The sequence below is a fragment of the Cervus canadensis genome, chromosome 6 (genome assembly GCF_019320065.1).
Source record: "Cervus canadensis isolate Bull #8, Minnesota chromosome 6, ASM1932006v1, whole genome shotgun sequence".
Classification (NCBI taxonomy): domain Eukaryota; kingdom Metazoa; phylum Chordata; class Mammalia; order Artiodactyla; family Cervidae; genus Cervus; species Cervus canadensis.
Window position 1 is genome coordinate 93888606 of NC_057391.1, and position 22867 is coordinate 93911472.

General features: G+C 39.1%; 1 protein-coding gene across 2 annotated transcripts in view; it reads left to right on the plus strand.

The window, feature by feature from the left end:
* The first annotated feature begins 3907 nt into the window (after nt 1-3907).
* The window catches only part of SPATA7 (spermatogenesis associated 7), a 39112-nt gene continuing 20152 nt past the window's right edge, over nt 3908-22867 (plus strand). Inside the window, exons 1-5 of one of the 2 annotated variants that reach the window (XM_043472717.1) lie at nt 3908-4088; nt 11549-11623; nt 13650-13745; nt 16672-16719; nt 20259-20386. In XM_043472717.1, coding sequence (XP_043328652.1) covers nt 4070-4088; nt 11549-11623; nt 13650-13745; nt 16672-16719; nt 20259-20386 — 366 coding nt within the window. In that variant the 5' untranslated portion in view covers nt 3908-4069. The remainder of the gene's footprint in view (nt 4089-11548; nt 11624-13649; nt 13746-16671; nt 16720-20258; nt 20387-22867) is intronic. The other variant, XM_043472718.1, reaches the window with a different exon arrangement.

A 22867-nucleotide genomic window follows, 5' to 3' on the forward strand; every position in this document is an offset into this window, starting at 1 on the left:
GATTTAAGGATCACACCTGGGGAGCCATGGAGACGTATGATAGTTACTAGTGGGCTTAATACATGCAATTCTATGAGTGATTCTTCTCTTAGTAGCAAGAAATCAGCTAAGCTCCCCCCAGAGTCATAAGCCTGTGCTCTTTTAAACTGTAGGAAGGGACTTCCTTGGTGGTCCAGTGGTTAGGAATCCCCCTGCCAGTGCAGGTTCAATCCCTCGTTTAGGAAGATCCCACATCCCACAGAGCAACCAAGTCCATGCCCGTAACTACTGAGCCCAAGTTCTTGAACCCATGAGCTGCAACTGCTGAAGCTCTCACACCTAGCACCCACGGGCTGCAAAAAGAGAAGGCGCCGCAAGGAGACGACCGCCCACCGCAGCTAGAGAGCAGCCCCCCTGCCCCCCCAAACTAGAGAGAGGCTGCCCGCAGCAACAAAGGCCTAGAACACCCAAAAATAAAATAAATAAATAAGCTTTTAAAAATGTTTTTAAAAATAAATAAACTGCAAGAAAAATAAAAACCGAAGTGTGGAATGGCGCATAATAAAAAGTGCAGTGACCCCTGTGTAGTGTTACACAATGGACAATGATAATTTTCTATGGACAAGATGATGTTTGCGTTCAGATACCAGAGTTCTTTTTCCCGTGGGAACTCAAAACGGTCTTTTGGGATCAGTTTATCTTATTACCACCCTTTCTTGTCTTTTTTTTTTTTTTTCCTGTTAGGCTTATGTTGCTTTATTGAGAATTATGGTCATCACTGTTCTCTCCAGCTTTAACAATTAAATTAAGAAAAATCAAGTTATAGGTTGACAATGATGACCTTTTTTATTCATGAAGGGCCTTAAGATAATACAATAATTTCTTCCTGTGCTCAGGAAAGAATTCGGTATACATGTCACTATTATTGGAGAAGTTCTACCTTGGAGTCACATTTCAAAATGCTTTTCACTCCTTACACTCCTTGAGTAAGATTTGTAGGTTAATATTTTCTCCTGTGGCTTGGCTGTCTTCCTCACAGAGACGCAGTTTAAAACTTTCCTAAAGCCCCCTCTAGTGACAAACAGCAAATTAATCCATTACTTCATAACATTTAATACCACCAAGCTCTAAAGTTCCATTTTCTCATCTATTTATTAGATAAATGAATAAGCTACAGTATTTTGATTGGAGAATGGTTAAGAAATAGTCAATAGTTCGAATTTCCAAGATTCCCACCAAAACCTAGGGGATTTTCTTTTGAAATGAAAACCAACATCTTTTTAAATTCCATTTCTTTTCTCTGCCCTGAAGGGTACACCTTAAAAAAAATCCCCTAAAAAATGTCCTTCATTTTTATCCTTAAGGGACATTAAAGATGAAAATACATTTATAATTAGCCACTGAATGGGAAAAGATTATCTTGGCCTTTACCTCATGGTGTCTCCATTTCATTCACTGGATAATTTTCATTCATAACGCTGAGCATGACCAAACAGAGAAACATAAATTCTCTAAATTATGAAAGCAATGGTAATCTATAAAGATATAGATTAAATGTAAATGTAATAATACAATGTTTTAAAATAATAAGTAATAAAATACAATAAACTATATAGTATATGTACTGGGCTATATATTATGGTATGTAATAATATATAGCTTACTTCATTTGTATCTCTTTTTTCAAAGAGCTTCAAACTCATCTAATTAAAAATAAGCTTGATGAAACAATTAAATAAGAGAAGAATAAAATCCTTGAGTCGTATCTGTCTGTGACCCTATGGACTGTAGACCACCAGGTTCCTCTGTCCATGGGATTCTCCAGGCAAGAGTTCTAGAGTTGGTTGCCATTTCCTTCTCCAGGGCATCTTTCCAACCCAGAGATTGAACTCGCGTCTCTTATGTCTCCTGCATTGGCAGGTGGGTTCTTTAACTGCTAGCTCCACCTGGGAAGCCCATATAGAGTATATGTATTAGGCTATGTATTATGGTATATAATAACACAGAGCTTATTTCATTTGTATCTCTATTTCCAAAGAGCTTCAAACTCATCTAGTTAAAAACAGGCTTAATTAAACCATTAAATAAGAGTAGAAGAATAAAAGTCACCTGCATAATATAGGGAATTAAAGAGATAAATAGAAAAATAGGCTATGAATAGTTATTGCAGCTAAGCATAAGTCTTAGTTTTGAGCTGACAAGCTAAGACAAAAAGAAGAAAGTAAGAAAAGTAAATATACCAGTGCATTAAGGGAGAAAACTGCTTTCCTTCTAAAATACAGATAGACAAGCCTCTAGATATCAGTAACAAAAATGTATCATTGGAATGATTTCTTAACAATGAGAAATTCACGTTTTAATATTCAACAAAAGGTCTCAGGAACATCTATGCTCCAAGGACATTGCAGTTGGTGGTGATTCCCCATTGGAAGCGTGTTCCTGGGAGCGAACTCGACAATAAACCCAGGCCAGCTGCATACATTTACCCATGATCAGGGTTATCTCTGGGAACAGCAACCAGAAAGGATCTTCTTTCTCTTTTTTACACAGAGTGAAGACAAAGGATATTTAAATTAACTATCATAAAGGGACTCATGATAATATGTTCTCTGCTATGGTTGGAAAGAAAAGGACTCCATCGTGCACTTCTTGAAGGAACTGGAACAAAATACTTAAAAATCATGAAGTGAGGATGGTTTCAGTTGAAGTTGGCTACCGAGCAATGTCGTCTTCACAACCCTCATTTTGCTGTCTCTCAATCGTGCAGCCCCTTTCCTTTTGGAAGCCAAAATTTACTTTTGATACCCAACGCCTTCTTTCACAAGGGAAACTGGCATCACCCTTGAGTGAGTCAGGTCACTGTGTTGCCTCTCCCAGGGGTGTTTGCCCTTTATGCTTCAGTTCTAATCCAATTTAACAAATGCTTACTGGAGGTCTAGTATATGCAAGATATTTTCCAGATGCTGGGAACCTTTCCTGTCACAACCAGGGGTGGAATGGGTGGGCTGCTACTGCCATGCCGTGCGCAGAGGTCAAGGCTCGCTGCTAACCACGCTGCACTGCAAAGGACAGCCCAACAATCATGCATCCAGCCCCGAATGTCCGTAGACCCACTGCGGAGGACACCTTACAGAACGCTGCCTGGTCCCATCTATCCTCACGTCCAAGGATTCAAAAGTAACTCCTTCGAAATTAAACAAATTGTGGAAAGCCACGGATAATTCAACGCCTTGTTCATGTTACAACTCTCTTCCATCATAAAGGAAAACTGAACGACTTATGATTTTAAAAAAGGTGGAAGGTGGTGGTGGAAGAGGAGGGGGTGGGGGGAAGCTCAGGAAGCAGAAAGGAAATGCAAACTGATTACTGGGGTTAAGAATTAAGATAATACGTAGATGCTTTTCATCCCCAGGATTTTCACTAATTCAAATGTTCAAGTACTGCTGCTTGTAAATTTAATTATTTTGGGCTTCTCTGGTAGTTCAGATGGTAAAGCGTCTGCCCGCAATGCGGGAGACCTGAGTTCGATCCCTGCGTCGAGAAATGCAAACTGATTATTGGGGTTAAGAATTAAGATAATACGTATTTTCATACCCAGGATGTTCACTAATCCAAATGTTCAAGTACTGCTTGGAAATCTAATTATCTGGAGCTGGTTAAATGTTACCCTGAGCTCAACCAACAATTCGCTCCGGGACCCAGGGGACACGGACGCCCGATGAGGCCGGCGTGTCTTCCCGCTCGTCCCGCAGCGACAAGGCCTTCCAGGTGCTGGGGGCGGAGTTCCGACGGGCAGCAGAGCCGCAGGGCCACAGGCCGGCGCTTCGCCCTGGCGTCCTCCAGTCCTCCGCGCCCCTCTCGGGACCCAGGGGGCGGGGCCGCGGGGCGCGTCCCTGTGCGATGACGTCACAATCCGGCGCCTCGGGGCCCGCCCTCAGCCGCCCGCCGCGCGTCAGTCTCCGGCTGCTGCGCCGCCCCGCCCTCCGGCCGTCTTTCGCCGAACCTCTGCAGCGGGGAGCCGGCCCGGCCCTGGGAAGGGTCGAAGGGGACGCCCCAAGTCCCCGCGGTGTGGCCGCAGGAGGACCCGAGCATGGACGCCAGCCGGAGAGGTAAAGGGCCGCCGTCGCGGACGCCCGCCGGGTGCCCGGCCCCCTCAGGTGTGGGGTTGGTGTCGCGGCCGCGCGCGCGCGCTCCCGGGCCCCTGCTTGGTCGTCAGAGTTGCCACCGACCCCTCCACAAGCTGCCTAGGCCTCTCGCCGCCGAGGAAGCCCTGCGTGCGGGCTCCCCAGGTGCGCTCGTTGGCTCAGAGTTTGTTACCCCAGCTCCGGGAGGCCCTGTCCCCCTCAAGTCGGGGTCGGAGGCAGACCAAGCAGATGTGGCCTTTGGAGTCAGACTTCCCTGAACCCCGAATCAAGTCTACACCCCCGCCCCGGTCCCCTGCACTTAGGGGTGAGCTTCGGTCTCTTCATCTTGAACGTGGTGGTAAAAACACCCATGTCTTGGAGCTCTTGAGGATTAAATGCAGATAATACCTACAAAGCTCTTGGCACACTGTTACTTAGGAAATACAAAATCCTCCGTACGGTAACCACGGCCCCCAGCCCCGCCCCCAAACTACACGGTAACCCAGGAATTCGACAACTTCAGAGTGAATATTGATTGCCTAGGAATCGTGTTAAAAATGCAGATCTTGACGGAGGGGCTGAGATGACGCATTTCGAATGAGCTTCCAAATGATGTAGTGTTGCTGGCTACAGTTTCAGTAGCAAAGGACTAATCCATTTTCACTATGTATGCTTGGACTTGACTGAATACTCTGGGTTAAAATGGGCATCACTGTGGAACAGTTGGAACCATGTAACTTGAAATCTCTAGGAGTCAGCCCAACCCAAATAGTTTGCATCTTCACATTTTGTGAGCAAGGCAGATAAGGCGGTCTTCAGACTTCTTCCTATTCAGTGTTCCCATCTATTTTAAATTATACCTTTAAACCAAGCTGCCAGATGGTTCCTAGCAATGTCTTGCTTTGCATACAAGTGTGCCTTTATTATGTAATCATGGATCAAAATAAGTGCTGTTCTGAATGTAGGAGATGACTATTCATTGATCAGCAAGCTGTATTTTCTGACGGTTTACCATCTAAGTTCCAGAAAAAGCAAACAAAAATACGTTTATGGTTTTCAAAAGTTTTACCACAGAAGCTAACATGACTCTTGCTGTATACTGGAAACTATTCTGAAATTATCTCGAGTTCTCATGCACAAAACATCTTGTACATTGATTTCATGGTGAATAAACTCAAAAGATCATAAATAACTTGCCAAGGTCCCAGTAAGTAACACAACAGACTTTCAATCCAGATGTGATAAAGCAAAACCTTAGAGCAACTTAACTATCTCATGATAGAAATGGGAGCATGGGAAAGGATATATGTAAAAATTAGAGTATCATAGACAGTCTATTTGTTAATTAGGTTGTTTTTAAAATCAGGTTTATGGGAATCCCCTGGTGGTCCAGTGGTTAAGACTGTGCTTCCACTGCAGAGGGTGTGAGTTCCATCCCTGGTCGGGGAACTAAGATCCCACATGCTGTGTAGTGCAGCCGAAAATAAACAAATAAATAAAATCAGGTTCATGTAAAAAAAAAAAGTAAAGTTTCTGTTTTTATAACTTATCCAACTTAGCTCCATTTTTAGAACATTATATAATGTATAGTATCAAACATTGCTTTTTATTGACCTTTTAAGGAAAATGTAATACTCAACAGAGATCTGGGGTAATTGTTAACAGAAAACCATAAATAAATTTAGCTAGAGCTAAAATACTTAACCAGACATGGAACAATGAACTGGTTTAAAATTGGAAAAGGAGTAAGACAAGGCTTATTTAACTTATATGCAGAGTTTTTGAAATCCAAACTCCCTACCTCAGAATTCGGTGGTATTGGCGATAGGACCCTTAAAGAGGTAATAAAGTTAAAATGAGATGGTTAGAGTTACCCTAATCCCACTTGGGGGCTTCCCAGGTAGTGCTGAAAGTGAAAGTGTTAGTCACTCAGTCATGTCTGGCTCTTTGGAACCCCATGGACTACATAGCCCACCAGGCTCCTCTGACCATGAAATATATGCAGAGTATATTACGTGAAATGCCAGGCTGGATGAATCACAAGCTGGAATCAAGATTTCTGGGAGAAATAACAACAACCTCAGATATGCAGATGATGCCACTCTAATGGCAGAAAGGGAAGAGAAACTAAAGAGCTTCTTGATGAGGGTGAAAGAGGAGAGTGAAAACTCAACATTCAAAAAACTGATATCATGGCATCTGGTCCCTTCACTTTATAACAAATAGAAGGGAGGAAAAGTATAAGCGGTGACAAGTTTTCTTTTCTTGGGTTCCAAAATCACTGTGAATGGTGACTGCAGTCATGAAGTTAAAAGATTCCTGCTCCTTGGAAGAGAAGTTATGACAAACCTAGACGGTGTATTAAAAAGCAGAGACATCATTTTGTCGACAAGGGTACATATAGTCAAAGCTGTGTAGTCATGTATGGATGTAACAATTGGACCATAAAGATGGTTGAGTGCTGAAGAATTCATGCTTTCAAATTGTGGTGCTGGAGAAGACTCTTGAGAGTCCCTCGGTCTGCAAGGCAATCAAACCAATCAATCCTAAAGGAAATCAACCTGAATATTATTGGAAGGACTGATGCTGAAGTTCCAATACTTTGGCCACCTGATGTGAAGAGCTGGATCAGTGGAAAAGACCCTGATGCTGGGAAGGAAGGAAAGCAAAAGGAGAAGGGGGCAACAGAGGATGAGATGGTTGGATGGCATCACTGACTCAATGGACGTGAGTTTGAGCAAGCTCCAGGAGATGGTGAGGGACAGGAAAGCCTGACGTGCTGCAGTCCATGGGTCGCAAAGAGTTGGACATAATTTAGCGACTGAACAACAAAATTGCACTTTTTAAATTGATTACATTTCATTACCTTTGATGATTTTAAGAGCTCAAGGTACTAAGACATCTAAAGTTATTTATCTTTAGTCATTTATTGTCTCTGACATTGTGCTCTCTAACTTCTCTGTATAGACCTGCTTTTTGTTTTTCTGTGAACTGTAGGGAAACACACATTCATTAGGAAGGAACTTGGAAGGAAGAAACTGCATACAGGGAATAAAGTACATACTTCTTAGCCTGTTTCGTATGATATAATAGTAGCATGGAGCATGATTTGAGTACTAAGCAATTTATATTGATCAGGACAGTGTAATGGTTAAGACTCAGGAGCCAGATTGCTGAGGTCTTGGGCAAATGACATGCCTTACCTCTTTGTGCTTCATCTATACAGCGGACTGACTTCCTTGGTGGCTCAGACGGTAAAGCGTCTGCCTACAATGCAGGAAACCCGGGTTCAATCCCTGGGTCGGGAAGATCTCCTGGAAAAGGAAATGGTAACCCACTCCAGCATTCTTGCCTGGAAAATCCCATGGACGGAGAAGCCTGTTAGGCTACAGTCCATGGGGTCCCAAAGAGTTGGACATGACTGAGCGACTTCACTTTCACTTTCTTTCACTTATACAGTATGAATAATGATAGTACCGATCTCATAGGATTGTTTTAAGGATTAAGTGAGTTTCTAGCTACAGAGTGGTTAAAACATTGCCAGGTACACTTAGCAGTATTCAGTAAGTGAATACAAGTGAAGAAATCCAACTCAAATTGGTTTACGCAAAAGTGGGAATTTTTGAGCTCCTGTGGGGAAAAGTCTAGGGAGGGTAGAGCTTCAAACATGCTTATATCCCAGTGCTCAAGCAGTGTTACCAGGGATCTTCCTTGGTCTTGGTTCCACTTACCTCTGTGTAAGTTCCCTTCTCAGACAGGTTACCATTGTGTAGTGTCAGGCCTGTTTATGTTCTAGGGATTTCCTAATAGTTCCAGTGAAAGTCCCAGGACTGTGTCTGGGTCACATAGTCTTTGCTGATTTAGTCAACATAACTGGCCAGTTTGGGATGATATGCCCACCTTCGACAGTGGGATCCTCTTGAACCAACTAGGCTAAGAGAGGGGAGGAGTGGTTCCTCAAGCAGGTTGAGGTCCTGTTTTCCTCAAAGGGGCGCTGGATTCTGGGCAGGCAAAAAGTCAGCAGTTTTTTCCTCTGGAGAAATAAGATTTGTTTGAGAGTTTGGTGGTTAGTTTTCTTCTTTTATATTTCTATGTACTCCTTCATGACTATCTTTACTACCAACTCAAGTGTTACCACCTTGACTTCTCTCGTCCTAAATAAGTTAATGTTTTTCCTTCTTGTTCTCTGACTTATGATGTAGACGGAGCTTCTTGGATATTCTTATTTCAGGTGGTTTTTTGGTTTGTTTGGTTTGGTTTGTTGTTTACTCTGTTCTAGCGGGATTTGTTCTAGCATCCTGGATTTTAGTTCTGCTGTCTCGATACCTGTTTTTCTGTTTTCAGACATCCATGTTTCTTTCAGACTATGACTGTTTCTTCCCCACACCTTTATAGCTTATAAAGCAGACTGGCCATTTACCCATTTAAAATATGTCTTGGGATACACTATATTTTGCTTGTTGAGTTCCATTAAACTCTGTGTACAAAAAAGATCTTCACAACCCAGATAATCACGATGGTATGATCACTCACCTAGAGCCAGACATCTTGGAATCTGAAGTCAAGTGGGCCTTAGGAAGCATCACTATGAACAAAGCTAGTGGAGGTGATGGAATTCCAGTTGAGCTATTTCAAATCCTGGAAGATGATGCTGTGAAAGTGCTGCACTCAATATGCCAGCAAATTTGGAAAAGTCAGCAGTGGCCACAGGACTGGAAAAGGTCAGTTTTCATTCCAATCCCAAAGAAGAGTAACGTCAAAGAATGTTCAAACTACCGCACAATTGGACTCATCTCACACGCTAGTAAAGTAATGCTCAAAATTCTCCAACCAGGCTTCAGCAATATGTGAACCGTGAACTTCCAGATGTTCAAGCTGGTTTTAGAAAAGGCAGAGAAACCAGAGATCAAATTGCCGACATCTGCTGGATCATCAAAAAAGCAAGAGAGTTCCAGAAAAACATATATTTCTGCTTTATTGACTGCGCCAAAGCCTTTGACTGTGTGGATCACAATAAACTGTGGGAAATTCTTCAAGAAATGGGAATACCAGACCACCTGACCTGCCTTGTGAGAAACCTATATGCAGGTCAGGAAGCAACAGTTAGAACTGGACATGGAACAACAGACTGGTTCCAAATATGAAAAAGAGTAGTCAAGGCTGTATATTGTCACCCTGTTTATTTAACTTATATGCAGAGTACATCTTGAGAAATGCTGGACTGAAAGAAGCACAAGCTGGAATCAAGATTGCCAGGAGAAATATCAATAACCTCAGATATGATGATGATACCACCCTTATGGCAGAAAGTGAAGAAGAACTAAAGAGCCTCTTGATGAAAGTGAAAGAGGAGAGTGAAAAAGTTGGCTTAAAGCTCAACATTCAGAAAACTAAGATCATGGCATCTGGTCCCATCACTTCATGGCAAATAGAGGGGAAACAGTGGAAATAGTGTCAGACTTTATTTTTCTGGGCTCCAAAATCACTGCAGATGGTGATTGCAGCCATGAAATTAAAAGATGCTTACTCCTTGGAAGGAAAGTTATGACCAACCTAGACAGCATATTAAAAAGCAGAGACCTTACTTTGTCAACAAAGATCCATCTAGTCAAGGCTATGGTTTTTCCAATGGTCATGTTTGGATGTGAGAATTGGACTATAAAGAAAGCTGAGCACTGAAGAATTAATGCTTTTGAACTGTGGTGTTGGAGAAGACTCTTGAGAGTCCCTTGGACAGCAAGGAGTCCATTCTAAAGGAGATCAGTCCTGGGTGTTCATTGAAAGGACTGATGTTGAAGCTGAAACTCCAGTACTTTGGCCACCTGATGTAAAGAGCTGACTCATTGGAAAAGACCCTGATGCTGGGAAAGAGTGAGAGCAGGAGGAGAAGGGGATGACAGAGCATGAGATGGTTGGATGGCATCACCAACTCAATGGACGTGGGTTTGGGTGAACTCCGGGAGTTGGTGATGGACAGGGAGGCCTGGCATGCTGCAGTTCATGGGGTCACAAAGAGTCAGACATGACTGAGCGACTGAACTGAACTGAACTGTAACTCAGCCTTCCTATCTTGGAGGTTACCCCTCAAAACACAATTACTTTTGGGGGACAGAAGTTGTTTTGTGATGAAGTATATATCTAGTTTTCTGACAGCCCATCTTGTCTGAAAGGTGAGACATTGGCGTTAGGGGAGATATTAGTTTCCCGTACCCCAGTGTTCATTACAGCAGTATTTACAACAGCTAGGACATGGAAGCCGCCTAGATGTCCATTGACAGATGAATGGATAAAGAAGCTGTGGTATATATATACAATGGAATATTATTCAGCCATAAAAGGGAACACATTTGAGTCAGTTCTAATGAGGTGGATGAAACTAGAGTTTGTTACACAGAGTACAGTAAATCAGAAAAACAAATTTTGTTTACTATTGCACATAATATGAAATCTAAAAAGATGGTACTGATGAAATTATTTTCAGGGCAGCGTGGAGACACAGACATAGAGAACAGACTTGAGGACGTGGCTGGTGGGGGGAGGAAGGAGAGGGTGGGATGTATGGAGAGAGTACCCTGGAAACATACGTCACCATATGTGAAATAGAGAGCCAGTGGGGTTTGCTGTGTGACAGGGAACTCAAACCAGGGCTCTGTGACAACCTGGAGGCGTGGGGTGGGGAGGCTCACGATGAGGGGACGTGTGTACCTGCGGCTGGCTGCTGCTAATGTTTGGCAGTTTACAGTTGTGTGATTCATGTTAATGTTTGACAGTTCACAATTCTGTATAGCAATGATCCTTCAATTAAAAATAAATATAAATAAAAATATAAAATAAACATAAATAAAAAATTAAATATAAGATGTATAGAAAGAATCCAAGCAGGATGGTAAGTGGATTGGACTAGATGAAGCTTAAGACATCTTTAATCATTAAGTTCTGATATTTTTATGTACTTTTATGTAATAATTTTATAGTATATAATTTTATAAGTTACTAAATTACTCTGTGAGAGGATTACTTTCTTAAAATTATTTTTAAGGACCGACCAGCCTATGATTAACTAAAATAGTATGTATATATATATAAATTCAAAATCTTATTGATTTTATCTCAAAATCATTTAAAAACCAATAGGTCAGTGATTTACAGAATAAAGTCAGTACATCCTCAAGTAAGATAATTGATGTGTTTATCATTTTATCCAGTGAAACTTGAGTCTCAAGGCAGAACTTTTTAAAAAATAACTTATTTTCTTAAAAGAGAAAGCCTTTTATCTATGGCAGCAGGATTTTTATGTGATATATTATTGCTGGTTAGTAATTGAATTGATTGAATAAATTTTAAACAATTTTGGTAAAGATAAGCTTATTATTTTTTATGTGTTCAGTAGTGTCTTTGTGAAAGTTGTGTTTTATTTGTCCTAATTCATGTTTTTTTATTAAAAGTCAGAGCAACCTCTGTCCTTCCCACATTTGGTCCATCATGCCTATTTAAAGGACACTTGAGCACCAAAAGTAACGGTAAGTGAAGTACTTAAAATGGTACAAGATGGTTAAAAGATTGACCAGCAGTGTTTCCCTTATTTGTAAATGACGTAGCCTGGTGAGAAAAGGCTTCGTTTAGTCAGTGTTTGAGCTTCACACGGCCCCGTGGACCGTCGCCCGCCGGGCTCCTCTGTCAGTGGGATTCCCCAGGAAAGGGTACGGGGGTTGGCTGCTGTTTCCGCCTCCCCATACTACCACTTAGAATTAAATATTGCAAGAATTCCTGAGACGAGAGAGTGTGGGAGTCCATCCTGCCCTAGATGTGGCCCTGGTCGCCTCCTGCCCCGTGCAGCAGCTCCAGTCCAGCTCTTCTGTGCTGGCAGACTGCCCTGGCTGAAGTCTTGCCTTCCTTGTTAAACTGGTGATTAGCAGGTGGTTAAAGACACAGCACTGAAGAGGAAAAGCCAGGCAGAGAAAGAGAGCACTTAAAAAATCCATTTTGTATCAGGAACAAACACTTGTCCAGTTGGGCCTGTTTATCCAGTTGGGATTTCTGGATCCTCTGAAAGGAAAATGTATATTCTCTAAGATGTTCTCTAAATCTATATTCTCTAAGATCTAACATCTTAAGATGTTTTCACATTTTAAGGACTTTAAATTTTAATGTACATTTTAAATATTTTATAATTATAGCTTAAAATGTTTAAGCCTGGGTTTTTGGTCAAAATAATTGGAAGTCTTTTTTTCCTTATTTACATGGAAAAATATGATGCTGATCCTACACATGGGAAAGAAGAATCATTTTCAATTACTCATTTATTTCTTGATAATAAAGTATATATACACATAGAGCCAGAATCATAAATTTTGAAAAATAATTTTTAAATAAAAATTTTGAGCTAGTTTTAAAAGATACCTACATAGAAAAACAGGCTGAAGAGCAGTTTGTCATTTACTAACTTTTTTTTAAAGAATATGTGTACAGAGCTGGTATAGGAACAGTGATTGTGAGCATGATGTTGCTTTGGTTCGCATCTAAGCTACATCCTTTATCAGCTGTCTGACCTTGACGACTTTACATCCCTGTTCCTCAGTTTTCACATCCGATGATAATGACTAAATGAGTTACTACATGTAAAGAGCTTAGAACAGTATATGCATGGTACCTATTCAATAAATGTTTTTAGTAGTAGTTGTAGGATCAGTGTCAAGGTTATCATTATTGCATATACTTTTATTATGCATAGAATTTCCTTAGACGTGTACATTAAAGAAGTAGCAAAGTTTACTTCTGGGAGAGAACACTTAGGGTCAGAGCAGGAAATTCACTACTTTTCAGTGTCTGTGCCATTTTAGCTGTGATTTTTTTTTAAACTACATGCATGTATTATTCTCAAAAACTGTTTAATATTTTTAAAAGTTATGCCTGTGTTTATATTTTATATGTTTATACTTGTATATGCATGCTTAATTTTAAGATTTCTTTTAACAGTTTAGATGAGGTCAAGAAGTTTAATGTCATCTAATTTCTTTGTGATTGTAATTGTCTTAAAGTTGTCCTAATACTTCAAAAGAATGCAGTAAACTGATTTGTAGGTCTTGTTTTCAGGTATAAAATTAGAAATTTTCATCTCAGACTAGAATCTTCACCTGTAGGATTTGTTTGATTTCCCAGACCAGTGTATTCAAATGTTAACCATGATACCATTATTTTATCATCAGGCAGGCAGCTAAACATTTTAAGTTATGAGGTTGAGAGCTGTCAATAAGAAATAGTTTTGTAAATGTAATGGTAGATTACCCTCCACAGTCTCTTCCCAAAACTCTCAGGCTTGTGAAACTTAGGAAGGTTAGAACCCAGAGTAGTCAATAGCTCGTCAGGTATCATTGCAGGATGACAGCTAGGACACACTCAGCATCACAGATACAATGCCAGTATCTCCATGGTTACAGTTCAGAACATTTTGTAAAAATGTACTTAATAATGAGTAACTTGTTTATCTCATGATGATTTTTTAATTAATTTTAAATATATAATGATTAAATGTGTTTTAATTTTTAGCTTTTTGCACTGACTCCTCCTCTCTCAGACTAAGTACCCTCCAACTGGTCAAGAATCACATGGCTGTTCACTATAATAAAATCCTTTCAGCCAAAGGTAAACATGTGCAAATGTTACTTTCTGTACCCAGTTTAAACCCTTCCCAGCTTCACCTCTAATTTGTGTTAATGTAGCGAAAATGAATACATTGTATACCAGTGGGTTTGTGCTTGGTGTAGTAAAGTACCAACTACAGATTCTATACACCTGGCAAATTCGGAATGCCATTTGTTAACTGTTTGAATATAATGTCTCTGTTGTTTCATTTTACCTGTGTTATTCCTAATATATTTTTGTGATTAGATGCTGATCTTAATACTGTGATTAGACAGTAATTTATGATCTGTTCTTTTTAACCCATTCATTCTTTTACGTATTATCTGTAGTGGCTTTTGTACTAAAAGGCAGAGTTGACTAGTTGTGATGAGGCTCTATGATCCTGCAAAGCCTGAAGAATTTACTGTCTGTTCTTTCACAGAGCACGTTCACTGACTTCCTGGTACACACCATTTCATCATTTCACCAAAAGCTTCTTAGTCCTTTGCAGTCACTCTCTTCCCTCCAATTCCTGGCAACCACTGATCTCCTTTCCTTACTACAGTTTTGCCTTTTCTAGAATTTCATATAAGTGGAATTATACTATTATGTATCATTTTGGATCTAACTTATTTCAGTTAGTTAACACTCTTGAAACTAATCCGTGGTCAGTATTTCTTCCTTGTTATTGCTAAGTAGTATTCCATTTAATGAATATACCATAGTTTGTTTATCAAAGTTCACCAGTTGGTGGGCATTTGGGTTATCTTGACTCACTTTTGGCTATTAGGAATAAAGCTGCTGTAAACATTCATATAGAATCTTTGACCGTATGTTTCCTTTTCACTTGGATAAATTTATTTACTAGGAGTGGAACTGTGGGGTAATATAGTAAGTGTATGTTTAACTTTATAAGAAACTGCCAAACTGTTTTCCAAAGTGGCTGTCATTTTTCATTTCCACCTCTTCCACATCCTCACCAACACTTCCTATTGGCAGTCCTTTTTCAGCCACTGTGTGGATGTGTAGTGGTATCTCATAGCATTTTAGTTTGTGTTTCTCACATGCCTGATGATGTTAAGCAGCTTTTTTTCCTTTTTTTTTAAGTTGAAGTATAGTTGATATACAATATGATGTTAGTTTCAGATGTACTTCATAGTGATTTGACATTTGCTTATGCTCTGAAATGATCAGCAAGGTAAGTCTACTAACCATCTGTCCCCATAAAAAGTTAGTTACTGTATTATTGACCCTTTCCCTTATGCTATATATTACTTATTTGAAGCTTACTTATTTCATAGAAGGAGGCTTATACCTTTTAATCCCCTTAACTTATTTTGCCCCACATTCTCAGCTTCCTCTTTTTTGCCAACCTCATTTACTCTCTGTATCTGAATCTTTTCATTTTGTTTTGTTTTTCAGATTCCACATATAAATGAGATCATACTGTATTTGTCTTTTTTGTCCAGCTTCTTTCACTTCCAATAATACCCTCTAGGTCCATTCATATTATAGCAAAACACAAGATTTCATTTTTTGTAGCCAAGTAATGTTCCACTGTGTATATATACTACACCTTGTTTTTTCATTCATCTGTCAAAAGATCCTTAGATTGCTTCTATATCTTGGCTATTGCAAACAATGCTGCAGTGAACATAAGCATATAGCTTTCCAAATTAGTGTTTTAATCTCCTTCAGGTAAATTCTCAGAAGTGGAGTTACTGACTCACATGGCAGTTCTGCTTTGAACTCTCTGAGGCACCTCCTCACTGTTTTCCGTAGTGCCTGCGCCAGTTGACAGTCCCACCAGCAGGGCGTGAGGGGGTCCCTTTCATTGAGCAACTTTTCTTACTCTTATTTCCCATCTGTGTGTCGTCTTTGGTGAAATACCTATTTAAATCTTATGCCCATTTTTTAGAAAATGGGTTGCTTGTCTTCTTAGTATTAAGTTGTGAGAGTCCTCTATATAAATACAGTCCTGTGTCAGATACGTTTTGCAAATATTTTCTCCCAGTCTGTGAGTTGTCAATTCATTTTCTTTATTTAAGTTTTTATTATGAAATAACTTTAGACTTAATAGAAAAGTTACAAAAATAGTACAAGATGTCACAGAAACCCTTCACCTAACTTTCTCTGATATGAAGATCTTATATAGCTATAGTATAATTAAAACCAGAAAATTAATATTGACAGCATACTATTAACTGTAGACCTTAATTGAATTTCACCAGTTTTTCACCAATGTCTTTTACAGAATTTTTTATTTTATCATTTGAAGAACTCAAGTTTTTTAAATTTTGGTTAAGTTTTAGCTCCTACATTAAGTTTATAATCCATTTTGAATTAGTTTTTGCGTGGGGTATTATATAAGGATCAATTTTTATGCCTAAAAATAACTGCCTTTTATTGAAGAGATTGTCCTTTCCTCATGGAACTGCCTTGGCACTTTTTAAAAGATAATTGACTATATGCAAGGGTCTGTTTCTAGACTTACTCTTCAGTTCTGTTGATCTGTATGTCTGTTACAACACCACACTGCCGTGGTCGCTATAGCATTACAGTGAGTCTTGAAATCAGATGATATCGCTGCTCTCATTTTGCTTCTTTTTCTCAAGATTGTTTTGGGACTCCAGTTACTATGTTAAGTGAATGATACAGGTAGGTGAAGTCAGTGATGCTCAATACATTCGTTTTCCAATGTTCACTCTTTCATTTTGAAGAGTTTACTTTGCTGTGTTTTCAAATTCACTAATGTTTCCTTCTGCAGTATCCAATGAGCTGTTAATCCCAACCAGTGTGTTTTTTATCAAGGATATTTTTCATCTCTAGAAAATATCAAAACAAGGAACTTCAAGTTTTGGAACTTCTTGTGATTTTCACTTTTCATAGTTATTGTCATTTATAAATATTAAGAATAGGATTAAAACAACTGACTTCTCTCTTTCAGCTGCAGTAGACTGCTCAGTCCCACTAAGCATGAGTGCCAGCGTCAAATGTAAGTAATTTTACCATACTGCCTTTTCAAAAAAACTATGCTAAATTGCACACACAACTTAAAATTTACCTTCCTGACCATTTTTAAGTCTACAATTCAGTGACATTAAGTGCATTCTTCTCGTGGTGCAGCCATAACCACTGTCCATTTCCAGAATTCTTTTCGTCTCGGCAGAACTGACACTCTGCCAGGTTTGTTGTGATCGGTGTACCCAGGGCAACAGCAAGAAGCGCTGCGCGGCTGGTGTGACGTGAACCAGCTGAGGAGCGACAGGCGGTGGGGGCGCTGAGATGGGTCAGCGAGGTGCAGGCCACACAGGGTTTGGCCGTCTGCAAGCGCTTGGGCTTTCACTGTGAATGACATTGGAAGCCGTTAGAAGGTCTTGAGTAGAGGAAGAGGACTGGCCAGTTTAGCTTTAAAAGTATTTCTCTGGCTGGTAAGTTGAGAATAGTCTACAAGGGGCAATGGTAAAAGCAGAATGACAGTTGGGAAACAGTAATTCAAATGAGAAGTACTGGTGACTTGGATCAAAGTGCTTGTAAGTCGAGGGTGTGTGTGTGTGTGTGTGTACAAGCTCAGTCGTGTGTGTGTGTGTGTGTACAAGCTTAGTCACTCAGTCCTCTGTGTGTGTGTGTACAAGCTCAGTCACTCAGTCCTGTGTGTGTGTGTGTGTGTACAAGCTCAGTCACTCAATCCTGTCCAACTTTTTGCGACCCCCATGGACTGTAACCCACTAGGCTTCTCTGTCTGTAGGATACTAACTGTGCTTGTAAGTAGAGGGAGTATGAAATGGCTGGATTCTGGGAACTTTTCAGATGTCCGTCAACAGTATTTCCTGATGAATTGGATGCAGATAGAATATGAGAGAAAAACAGGAGTGAGTCAAAGATGAGTCCCAATGCTAAAAAGACCAGAGTTAGAATTCAGTGACGTTGGAAATATAATAGGAAAGTATTTAGGGGAGGAAGTGAATCAAGTGAATCGAGAATTCAATCTTGGTCATTATAAGTTAAAAATAAATACCTATTGGAAATCCAAGTAGAGATGCTGAGGAGCCAGTTGGAATACAAAGCCTGGAGCTCAGGAGGAGGTTCCAGAGTGGAGATAAGAATTCAGAAGTTGACAGCATATATGTTATACTTATAGAATTGCTCATATTTTTTGTTTTTAGAATTTAGACTTGGTGCTTATTTATCCCATGATACTTTCTGCCTTCAGTCAGTTGAGACAGGAGTTTTTCTTTATGGTCATGTAAATGAAAAAAATTGTGATGTCTAGAAGAACTGCAAAGATTATCATCATCACATTGAAGTATAGTTAATAATCATTACTTTGTGTGTAACATAGCTGATCTACATTCTAAGCAATATGAATTGTCTTAGAAACAGGCTTTATACACATATTTTCAAAAAGAAATAAGTCTCTGGTCTTGAGTCATCTCTGTTTTTATAGTCTTCTGTCAAAGCAGACAACTGAACTGATGATTTCAGTCATTTCTGAACTAGGATATCTCTATACTTTGTTGAATTGTTTAAGTAACTCCATATTCTAATGCATTAGAAAGAAAGGCTTTCCTTTTTATGTTTCTAGTTTTGGCTGTGCGGGGTCTTCGTTGCTGTGGTGGGCTTTCTCCAGGTGCAGTGAGCAGAGGCTGCCCTTGGCTGGTGCTTGGGCTCCCCTTTGCCGTGCTTTCCCCTGCTGTGAGCGCAGGCTCTGGAGGGCTCAGTCGTGGCGCGCGGGTTCAGCTGCCCCGCTGCGCGTGGAACCTTCCTGGGCCGGAGATGAACCCGTGTCGTCTGCCTCGGCAGGCAGAACCTTAACCACTGGACCACCAGGGGAGTTCCAAGAAAGGCTTTACCTTTTATAGCAGTTTTATTGACAAATAATGTTCATACCATAGAATTCATGGATTTTTACTAAGTTTACAAAGTAGTGCAGTCATCACTACAAACCAGTTTTAGAATACTTTCATCATCTTAAGAAGATCCCCAAAATGGTAGCTTTGCAGCTGCTTCCTCATCCCACTCCCAGCCTTGAAAGCCACTAATCTGTTCTTTCCCTACACATGTATTTATCAGTCGATTGACACTTTCGCTGCTTGTGTTTTGACCGTGATGAATAGCACTGCTGTGAACATTCATGTACAAGTCTTTTGTATGGACGTAAAGTTTCATTTCTCTTGAGTATACACCTGAGAATGGAATTGCTAAGTCATCTCATAAAATTACATTTACTTTTTTTAAGAGACTCCCAAACCGTTTTCTGAAGTGACCATACCATTTTACATTCTTGCCTCTGACATATTAGGATTTCAGTTACTCCATATCCTTGCTAACACATTATTGACTCCTCTTTTGACTAATAGCCATTTTAATGAGTGTGAAGTGGTATCTTGTGATTTTAATTGCCTTTTCCTCATGATTAATGATGTAGAGCATTTTTATATGCTTATTGGCCATTTGTATTAAATGTATCTTTAGTAAAGGTCTTTTCAAATGTTTTGTCCCATTTTTCCCCCAAATCGGGGTCATTTGAAACTTGAAATTATCTTGCCCATCAAGTTGAGATACATTCCAATTAAAAAGCATATGTTAAATTTAAAATTTCACATGAAAATACAAGTCATTTAATTTATGGTTAGCCTTCTTTTTTTTTTTTTTCATATGGTTAGCCTTCTTAAATTTTTTGTTTTTGGCTGCACTGGGTCTTCATTGCTTTGTGCAGACTTTCTTTAGTTGCAGCGAACAGAGGCTACTCTTCGTTGCTGAGCGCAGGCTTCTCGTTGTGACGGCTTCTCTTGTCATAGAGCCGGGGCTCTAGGCCCGTGGGCTTCAGTGGGTGGGCTCAAGGGCTCTAGAGCACAGGCTCAGTAGCTGTGATGCACAGGCTTAGTTGCTCTGTGGTGGAATCCTCCCGGCCCGGGGCTCGAATCCATGTCCCCTATACTGGCAGGTCAGTCGTTATCCACGGTGCCACCAAGAAGGTCCCTTGCCTTCTTTTTAATTCTGAAACTGGACTAGCTTTCATTTTGCTGTTTTCAGTCTTTGAAAATGACTCAGTACCTGACTTAAAGCACACTAAAATGTGAAACCACTTTTTTGGTTTGTATTTTCAAATGAATAGCAGTTAAGAAAAATGGAAGTCAGTTATCCTAATTAAAAATAATATTTTAAAATTTAATGTCATTTTTTGTCATATAAAACTTAAATTTTTATAGCATATGATAGTATTGACAATAATATTTCATTTGTAGGGGAGTGTATGAGTTAATTCAAACTCTGCATTTCTAACCTTTGTGTCTCTATATCTGCTAGCAGTTGTTCCCTTGAGCTCTTAGGCTTAATCAGTTTGTCATATCTTGTTTGTGCTCTTTAAATAGTTAATCCATTTGAAGTTTCAGAAAACCATGTGGATTTTTATTTACGTATCAGTAGTGTAAACATTTTTAGCAAGGAAAAAAGTACTCTTTCTTAGTCTTCAATCATCAAAAAATTAATTTTCCTGTTTTACTGTATTTCAAAAGAATTTTTTCCCCTCAGATGCAGACCAACAACGAAGAGAGAAACTCAAAAAGGAATTAGCAAGGTGTGGAAGGGAGTTGAAATTTACTAAGACTACAGTGCATTCTAAAAGTCATTCCAAATCATTACCTAACACTCTACAAAAGGTAAGATAGTATTTTTACCTTTTCAAAGTAAATGTTTCTAGGATACTTCATTGATGGTACAACCTGAGTTTTTGATAATATTTACTATAGGTCAGAATTGGTAACCTTTCCTGTAAATAGTCAAATAGTAAATATTTTAGACTTTCCAGGCTACACAGTCTCTGTTGCAACTGTTGTGCCCCTAGAAAGCAGCTGTGGACAGTACTGAAATGAATGGATGTTGCTTTGTTCAGTAAACCTTTATTAACAGAAAAAGATGGTGGGCCAGATTTGATCTGTAGGGGGTATAGTTTGCTGACCACTGCTTTAGGTTTTTTGTGATACCCTTTATCATCTGATTAAGGAAGCTCTTTTCAGTTCCTCACTGCTTAGAGAATTTTCTTCCTTTCTCATGAATATATGTTAATTTTATCAGATGCTTTTTCTGCATTTTTTGAAATGATGGTACAGTTTTTCTTTTTAATGTATTTCAAATATAGTGAATTAAAATTGAGTTTCTAATGTTAAATCAGTTTTGCATCCCTAGTATAATATAGCTTTGTCATGATATATTACCTTTTTTAACACATTACTAAATATAGTTGCTAACATTTTGTTTAGGATTTTAGCATCTGTGTCCATTGTTGATATTGACCTGTCATTTTCCCTTTTTCTACTATGTCAGGTTTTGCTAGCCTCCTAAAATAAACTGGGTGCTACTTCCTCTTTTTCCATGCTCTAGAGTAGTTTATGTAAGTTTGTAATTATTTGTTCCTTGAATTTGATGGATTCCAACATTAAAATTATTTGGGCCTAGAGTTTTCTTTGTGAGATTTTTGACTGATTCAATTTTTGAAATCATTATAGAACTATTTTCATAAGTTGTACATATGGAGAAAGTTGTCCATTTCATCTAACTTTTCAAATTCTTGGCATAGTCTTGCTCATAATCTCTTAAATCATATCATAATCTCTCTTGAATATGTATTATTTCTTGGTATCTTAATATTGTCTATTTTTGCCTTCTTTCTTCCTTTCTTTATTATTCTCACCAGAGATTTGTCAGTATTATTAATCTTTTTAAGGGCGTGTTTTTTACTCTGCTGATCCTTTGATAATTTGCTTTCTAGTTTAGTAATGTAAATGCTTATCCTTATTCTCCTCTTTTGGCTTTCGTTGAGTTTATGTTGCAGTATTTTTTCTGCATTTGTTTAGCTTATTTTCAGCCTCACTTCTTTTATAGTATGAACATTTTAAGGCTATGTATTTTTCTCCGAGTACTACTTTAGCTGCATTCCTCAAGTTTTGATATGTGGTATTTTTATTGCAGTTTAATTCAAAGTATTTTATAGTTTCCATTATAATTTTTTCTTTAACTCGTTGTCTTTTAGAAGTATTCCTTAATCTCTATGTCTGTTTTTTCTCCTGGTTTTCTCTTTGCTACAGATTGCTAGCCTAATTATATGTTGATCAGGGAACATCTGTGTGATACTCATTTCTTGAAATCTGTTGAGACTTGTTTTATGTCCCAATAGGTGGAGAGTTTTTTTTTAATGCACTATCATTATGTGTTTGAAAAGAAAATATGTTTCATAGCTCTGTGAAGTGTTTAATATATAGTGTATTCATTAGATTAAGTTTTATATACTTTAGATGTTCAAATCTTACTGATTTTTTTGTCTGATTAGTCTGTTATGATTATGTATTTAGGTATTTCTCAAAAAATTAGCACTAGCAATTTTTGTTTTATATATTTTCAGTCTGTATAATTACATTCAGACAGACTTGTTCTTGTTTAGTTGCTAAGTCGTGTCGGACTCTCTTGCAAAACCATGGACTGTAGCCCAGCAGGCTCATTCCCTCCATGGGATTTCCCAGGCAAGAGTACTAGCGCAGGTTGCCATTTCCTTATCCAGGGTATCTTCCCAACCCAGGGATCGAACCCACGTCTCCTGCATCGGCAGGCAGGTTCTGTGCCACTGAACCGCCAGGGGAGCCTGCATAGAGACTTGATGATATATTTTCTTGGTGAGTCAGACCTGTTGTCACTATGCTTTGCATTTCTTTACCTTGATGCTTTTAATGTTAATATTGAAGTGTTTTCTGATAGTAATATGGTTAAACTAGCCTTCATTTCATTGGTATTCCTTTGTATATCTTTCTCCATTTTTTAATCCTAATAGCTTAGGTGGGTCAGATTATTCACTGATAATTTTTGTTCTTTAAAGTGATGCGCTTCATATATTTTTATTTCTTCCTTCTTATTGTGTTGTGTACTTTCTGTTTGACCCATGGTAGTAGGCAGAATTCTGAGCCCCACAGTGACACCTACCTTTAAACTATCCCCTCCTCTTGCATGTAGGCAAGGCCTGTAACTTGCTTCTAACCCATGGCATGTGGCAGAGGTGATGGGCTATTACTTCCATAGTTGTTAATGGCAAAGTGAAGCGAATTTCCCCCTGTGGCCGAGAGAAAGAGGAAATAGGTCTGGGAGTAATTTCT